At 63.9% G+C, this 7409-nt stretch overlaps 1 protein-coding gene across 1 annotated transcript; it reads left to right on the plus strand.

Moving 5' to 3' along the window:
- Positions 1–954: 954 nt before the first annotated feature.
- On the plus strand, positions 955–7094 carry TBX10 (T-box transcription factor 10). Its single transcript, XM_030562230.1, has 8 exons — positions 955–979; positions 1999–2413; positions 3619–3720; positions 4179–4350; positions 4903–5058; positions 5543–5610; positions 6092–6180; positions 6796–7094. The coding sequence occupies exons 1-8, from the start codon at positions 955–957 to the stop codon at positions 7092–7094; spliced, it is 1326 nt and encodes a 441-aa protein (XP_030418090.1).
- The last annotated feature ends 315 nt before the right edge of the window (positions 7095–7409 follow it).

Genomic DNA, 7409 nt, shown 5'->3' on the forward strand with positions numbered 1-7409 from the left:
ACGGTGAGCTACGGGGCATCGAGGGACTCGGCTACAAACAGTGGGTGGGCAGGGGGAGACACGGGGACGGGTGTGCAGTGGTGTGAGGGGAGTGGGCACATACATAGGACCCCGGCTCCAGCCATCTGTGCGCTGCAACGTGAGGCTGGGGTCAGGGTCAGGCCCTGCCCTCTCGGTCGCTGGCTGAGCTCCAGAGCCTGTTGAGCACCCCCTGCAACCGCTCTCAGGGCCTGGGTACCGCGTTTAGGGGTCGCTGTGCAGTGAGGGGCGCCCAGGGTTATGACAAGGTGGTGACCTCTGTGTAGAGCAGATTGGCTGGGTGGTCAGGGTCCCTCCCCCCACTCGGACAGGGCGTGGGAATCGTTACAGCTCATAGACTTTACTGACAGCATGTACTGAACACAGGTGCATGTTACATACCTGTACAAAGCATGTCATGTGGGGGGGAGGGCAGGCAGAGGGAGCTGGTGGGTGGGGAGGGGGGCTGGGAGCCAGGACTCCTGGGTTCTATTCCCCTGATGAAGGAATTGGCAGTTTCTGGCCTGGCTGGGGCCAGTGTGTAGGGCTGGCTACGATACCAGCTGGGTGAGAGCAGGAGGCCGAGCTGCCAGGGTAGCAGGTTGATAGGGTGGAATCCCCGTGTCTTGGCTTGGAGCCTGCAGGAGCAGCCCTGGCTAACACCTCTCCGTGATGCTAAAGTCCAAACACCAGCCGAGCAGGGGTCACCCGGCTCCAGGAGCCGGAGCTCGGTGGCTGGTTACTGACTGCCTGGGGAGAGCAGAAGGGGGTGGGGTCTCACGAAAGAGCAAGTGTTCCCGGGAAAGGGGATTTTGCCACAGAGGGGGGCTTGGTGTGCGAGTGGGAAGTTTAGGGGGGCTGAGGCTCCCTGAAAGGGGGCTCAGGGTGATGAGAGGTGCTGAACATCAGAGCCATGAAGCCCTTGGACCAGCGACGATGCCGGAGATGAAGCTGATGGTCAGTGAGTGCAGTGGGGGCCCCTCCTGTGCATGAGGCACTTTACAAATCCAGCTGGATGTAGGGCTTGGATCAGCAGAGCTTTATGGAAAGAGTCCAGGGCTGGGCTTGTGGAAGGCTGCGGATTGGTACGGAGGGGCACTGGCAGAGCTGTCAGGGGCAGGGTGTGTAGAGTGACCAGACGTCCCGATAAAATCGGGACCGTCCCGATATTTGGTTGGTTGTCCCGCATCCCGACCGATCTTCGGTTGGGAAACAATTTGTCCCGATATTTCGCTCCACTGGCGGCACTGGGTTTTTTGTTTTTTGTTTTGCTCTGCTGGCGGACCACCCCCCCCTCGCCCCCCGCCATGTGTCCCAATATTTTCTTCATCTCATCTGGTCACTCTAGAGGGGTGCAAGCCCAGGGCTGGGATAGCAGGGGGCTGCGGTATGGGACTGGGGGGGAGCCCAGGGCTGGGATAGCAGGGGGCTGCCAAGCAGGACTCAGGGGAGCCAGGCCCAGAATAGTTCTGGGCTGTGGGGTGGGACTGGGGGAGAGCCCAGGGCCAGGATAGCAGGCGGCTGCAGGTCAGGGGTGGTGGGAGCCTAGGGCCACCATAGCAAGGGGCTGCAGGTCAGGAGTGCGGGGAGCTCAGGGCTACCATAGCAGGGGGCTGCGGGTCAGGGGACAGGATAGCAGGGGGCTGCAGGTCGGGAATAGAGGGGGGAACTCAGGGCCAGAATAGCAGGGGGCTGCGGGTCAGGAGTGGGGGGAGCTCAGGGCTGGAATAGCAGAGGGCTGCGGGTCAGGGGACAGGATAGCAGGGGGCTGCAGGTTGGGAATAGTGGGGGGAGCTCAGGGCCAGAATAGCAGGGGGCTGCGGGTCAGGAGTGGGGGGAGCTCAGGGCCGGAATAGCAGAGGGCTGCGGGTCAGGGGACAGGATAGCAGGGGGCTGCAGGTCAGGAATGGGGGGGGAGCTCAGGGCCGGAATAGCAGGGGGCTGCGGGTCAGGATTGAGGGGCAGCATGGGGGTATCAAGGGGCACTGCCATTTCCCAAACTCGCAGTCGCTTTGGGATTCACCAGAAGATGCCTCTGGTCCATTTCCCAGCCCCCTGATGCCCACAGCCACTGGGGCTTGGCAGTGATCCTCTCCCCTCCTTTGCCAGCATTCCTCACAGCCAGTCTGAGTGTCCTGACGTCTGACGGGGGCCCCTTCGCCTCTGGTCCTGAGTGGGGAAACCCTGTGGGGGCTCCCTGCCTGCTGGGGCCCCCGCCAGCTTGTGGCAGGTTCGGTGTCCCTGCTGGGGAGAGGCCCGCGGGGCTCGGGGACGGCGTCCAGCCGGCCAGGAAGAACCAGCACGTGTCCAATGTGTCAGTGCAGCTGGAGATGCGGAGCCTGTGGGAGGAATTCAACAGCCTGGGCACTGAGATGATCGTCACCAAAGCGGGGAGGTAGGTGGGCATTGCCCAGGCAGGGCAGCACAGGGACCCCCATGTACTTCCCCTCCCATTACAGCCCCTGGCAGGGGCCATGCCACCCCCAAAAAACTATCCCTGTGGCAGGAGCTGTGCCCCGTGTCCCAGCCTGGTGTTCTGTGAGATCCTGTCCTGGTTCCATGCAAGGGGATCTGGTGCCATCCACACCCTCCTGGGAGTCTGAGCTGGCCCCTTGCTGCACCACACCAGGCAACGTGGCTCGTTCCTGGCCAGAAAAGCTGCTCCCCCAGTGCTAAGGGCTGGCAGCTGGTGCCACACGTCACGGCTGCCCAGGACCCCATTGCCGGGTCCAGCCCTGCAACCCTTGGAGATATGGGGGGAGGTGGGTGGAACAAGGACTGCCAGGAGCCTGGCTGGCGCCAGGAGTCAGCACTCTCTGCCTGGTTTGTCTGGGCACCAGGGGGCTGGGCACAGAAGGGGGCACCTGGGCAGATGGTGGATGCCGATGGGGGCTGGGTGTCTTTGGGCTGTGGAGGTGCTGGACCTATTGAGAGGGGGCTGCACGGATGGCAGTCGGGGTGGAGTCTGCCCCCCCGCCCATCTCCATGCCTGGTCCTCCAGCTGCTCTGTCTCAGTCTGATATTACAGGGACCATGAGCTGCTGCTGCAGCGTGATGTTCCAGGGGGTGGGGGCGGGAGCGGGGGGCTGCTGGGCAGCTCTGCCTACCCCCCACCAGCAGCACTGCCCCTCCAACATAGTGTTTCAAATGCATCTGCCCCCCACTACCCTTCCACCACCTCTGGCCCCCACCCTCACCCCCTCCCACTTATTCTCCTGCTCCTGCGTGGGTTCGTGTCACCCCACACTCATGCTCACGCCCACTGTGTCCAGGCTGCTACACGTCCCAGTCCATGGGCACTTGCACACACCCCCCGGGATGGGCAGCCTGGCCCCTTTACCCCAGCCCCCATGTGTCACCCTGCTGGGACCCTGGAGCGGGGAAAAGGGCTGAGACAGCACCCCATGTGACACCCCCCAATCCCCGCATGGTTGACCCCCAACCCTGTGTGACCAGGGACCCCGGCATCACCCCCCGTGACCAACCTCTCCCTTTGTGATGCATGACACCAGGCCCTGTGCGATAGGGAGACCCCAGCCCTCCCCCCATGTGACAAGGGTGACCCCAGCACCCCATGCCCTCCCCTCTCCTCTCCCACAGGAGGATGTTCCCCACCTTCCAGGTGAAGCTCTCGGGGCTGGACCCGCTGGCCGACTATGTGCTGCTCATGGACTTCGTACCCCTGGATGACAAGCGATATAGGTGGGGGGGAGATACAGGTGGGGGGAAACAGCTCCTGCCCAGCTCCCCCCCACCAGATCTTTGAACAGAGCAGCCAGGGGATGGGGGGCAGCCAGGGGATAGGCGTGGTACCCATAGCTCTGGCAGCTGTGCCCACCCCCACCTGCCTCCTGTGTCGGCCTCCCCGCTGCCCCTCCCACCTCCACTCCTCCCACCTCCCCCCACTGCTCAGTCACATGCCCCCCCCCACCACTGTCTCCCCCCTGCCCCCAGAACAGGATCCCAGCCCCCACGAAAATGTCCTAGAGCCCAGAACAGGAACTGCCCCCCTACATGGCTACAGGCCTCTATAGGGGGCAGGAGGAACCTTTGGGGCCCAGACAGCCCTCATCAATGCATGAGGCCTCCACCTGAGTGGGAGGGAGGCCCCCAGAGCTGGTTGCCCCCCCCCAATGCTCAGTCCCTGCCTCTCCCTGCAGATACGCCTTCCACAGCTCCTCGTGGCTGGTGGCTGGCAGAGCGGATCCCGCTGCGCCCGGCCGCGTCCACTTCCACCCCGACTCGCCCGCCAAGGGGGGCCAGTGGATGAGGCAGATCGTCTCCTTCGACAAGCTCAAACTCACCAACAACCTGCTGGACGACAATGGCCACGTGAGCCACCGTGCCACACCTGGGCAGCAGGCACACCATGGGGTGGGGGAGAAAGGGACAGTCCCTAAAGGCCAGAGACCACCCCGCTGCAGCATTATCTGGCAGAACAGGAACACCCCCAGCCACCCCTGGGTCCCCCTCACCTTCTGAAAAAGGTTAAGCAATAGCTGGTTGAATGGGGCACGGTGCCTGTCCCCTCTAGGGGGTGCTGGGAGCCCGTCACACTGGTGGGCTCGGGGTAGGGAATGGGCACAAGGCCGTTCCCCTCTAGGGGTGCCACTGCCGGATCCAATCCAGCCCCGGGGAGGGGGGCTGCCTGGCTCACGGGGGATGGGATATGGCACCGTTGGCAAGGGCAGAAGGCTGCTGAGATACCATGCACGGCATGCAGCCCTACAGAATGGCGGATGGGAGGGTGGGACAGGGTGCCATGGGCTGAGGGTCGGGGCAAGGTGGGCTGTTGGACTGGGGGATAGAATGAAAGGGGGTGGGATATGTTGCCATGGGCGGTGGCTGCCCATCTCAAGCACGGCTCTTTTCTGGCACACGCAGATCATCCTGAACTCCATGCACCGGTACCAGCCCCGCTTCCACGTGGTGTACGTGGACCCGCGCCGGGACAGTGAGCGCTTCGCCCACGAGAACTTCAAATCCTTCACCTTCGTGGAGACCCAGTTCATGGCGGTGACCGCCTACCAGAACCACCGGGTGTGTGCGCGGCCTAGAAACCAGCCCCATCGTACAGGGCACTGAGCCAGCCCTCCCGGGGCCCCACGGCTGGGCATTATAGTCCCCCTTCCTGTGAGCCCTGCTCTCAGGAGTCCCCCGCCTGCACACCATCTTCGTGCCACAGCGCCCCCTGCTGGGGAGGGCAGGGCTAGGCAGTGCAGGCTCCACCCCCTTTGGGGTGGGGCTAGGCAGTACAGGCTCCGCCTCCTTGCTGGGGTGGGGCTGTGCAGTGCAGGCTCCTACCCATTGCTGGTGTCACAGCACCCCTTGCTGGTTGGTGACCTGATGGCTGATTTCATGCAGGGGGTGCAGCATCCCTCCGCAGGATTCCTCTCCCACTGTGCCTAGGGAGCTGCTGATCTGGGCAGGTGTCCCTGAGCTGCTGCCAGCCCCCCGAGGTGCGGGGGTCTCCAGGGCTAGTTTTGGAGGGCTGCTTCCCTCACCCTTCTCTCTCTCCCTGCAGATCACACAGCTGAAAATCGCCAGTAACCCCTTTGCCAAGGGGTTCCGGGACTGCGAGCCAGATGACTGGTAACTGCCCTTCCAGCACCCTCCCCACCCGGCGGGAGATGGGAGCACTGGTGACTCCCCTCCCCCCACAGAGTCCCACTGTCCTAACTACTGGGGGGTCTCCCTCCCACCCAAGGGCTCATCCACTTGGCAGCCCATCACACGCCCAGCTGCAATGCCCCCCATCCCATCCCAAGAGAAGAGGGGACGAGCAGCCAGGAGGGGCAAGTGATGGCACAAGGGGGAGGGGCCCACTATCAGCCCCAGTCACCTCCCCAGCAGCTCCCCCCCCAGCTATGTACCCCAGTGCCCATTCCCACCCAGCCCCCACCAGCCACCCCCTGAATCAGTGTAGGACAGTTTGCACATTTGCAAATTAGCTCATTAAATAGTTTGCAGTGAGGGTCTCCCAGGGGAGCTGTGCTCCGGTGGGGGAGGGGCATCTCTGCCTATGCTCCTGGCCTCCCCTCCAATTTCTCACCCTCCTGCTTCTCATGTGCAGGCCTAGGGCATCAAGACCCCTACTGAGAACCTTGGCCTGCACTCGGAGGACAAGCCCCTCCTCCCAGCTGAAGGACACACAGGAGAAAGGTAACCCCCACCCCCAGGGCTATTAGCTCTGACACCAGTGTGCCCCCCCCCTCAGCTGGAAAGCATGCAGGGGCAGGGCTGTTGCCTACAGCTGGCTGGGGGGGGGCATAGGGGATGTGGGTGCTGGAGGAACCCCACCCGGGCCCTCTTCACATGCAGCTGGGCAGGCCATGCGGGCAGGGGAGGGCTCAGAGAGCCACAGCCAGGTGCAGGAGCTCTTGGGCTCAGCCTCTAGCACTGGCTAAGCTAGGGGGCAGGGCTCTCGCACTGATAGGGCAGAGCTAAGGCAGGGCTCTTGCACTGATAGGGCGGAGCTAGGCAAGGGGCAGGGCTCTCGCACTCATAGGGCGGAGCTAAGACAGGGGGTGGGGCTCTTGCACTGATAGGGCGGAGCTAGGCAAGGGGCAGGGCTCTCGCACTCATAGGGCGGAGCTAAGACAGGGGGTGGGGCTCTTGCACTGATAGGGCGGGGCTAGGTAAGGGGGTGGGGCTCTCGCACAGATGGGGCAGAGCTGAGGGAGAGGGTGGGGCTCTGGCAGGAGCAGGGCTTGGCCACCTTGGCACAGCAGCCCTGCCATGGCTGTGACCAACCCTTGTTCTCTGCACTCTCCCCAGGGCTGCCGGGCCGGCGCTGTGTCAAGGGGCAGCTCCCCGCCACCCTCCTGCGAGAGGCCGCCCAGCTCCACAACCCCCCGCTCGTGCCACTCGTGGGGGCCCACGGTTTCCAGGACAACTCGGCTCCACAGCACCCTCTCCCCACAGAGCTGGGGCCCCCCCTGTACAAGCCCCTCTCCTACCACAGCGTGTACGTCAGGGCCAAGCCACGGGTGGCACCTTACCCGCTGCCTGCCAGCCTCCACCCCTTCAACATCTACAGCGCCAGTCCCCCTGCCCTCAACTACGGGCAGCAGTGATGGGTAGCCACAGCGTGACAGAGGCAGGCTCCAGCTTGAGAGTCTCCCTAGGAGCCCTCCTGGTTGCCTCGCTCACAGTAGCCCTGGCCAGGCTGGGCTCCCCCTAACCTAGCCAGCTGCTGGGGGCGGGGCTGCATGGCTCCCCTCCCTCTCCACTGCTGCAGGGCCACCCCCCCAGGCTACGAGGCTCTCAATTTGGGCCATGAGCTGCCACACAAGTCTCCCCAGCTTGTGACCATTAAACTTCCCTCCACGAGCCTCTGGCATGGGGGGGGAGCCCTGAGCACTGCCCCTGGGAACGGGAGCCACAGCTCA

The sequence above is a fragment of the Gopherus evgoodei genome, chromosome 4 (assembly GCF_007399415.2).
Source record: "Gopherus evgoodei ecotype Sinaloan lineage chromosome 4, rGopEvg1_v1.p, whole genome shotgun sequence".
NCBI classification, from domain to species: domain Eukaryota; kingdom Metazoa; phylum Chordata; order Testudines; family Testudinidae; genus Gopherus; species Gopherus evgoodei.

Bases quoted from the DNA above. Each gene is read 5' to 3' on its own strand.
- TBX10 (XM_030562230.1), top strand. From the start codon at position 955: ATGCCGGAGATGAAGCTGATGGTCA. The intron at 980-1,998 runs GTGAGTGCAGTG...GGGGGTATCAAG, and splicing joins GGAGATGAAGCTGATGGTCA to GGGCACTGCCATTTCCCAAA. The intron at 6,181-6,795 runs GTAACCCCCACC...CACTCTCCCCAG, and splicing joins GAAGGACACACAGGAGAAAG to GGCTGCCGGGCCGGCGCTGT.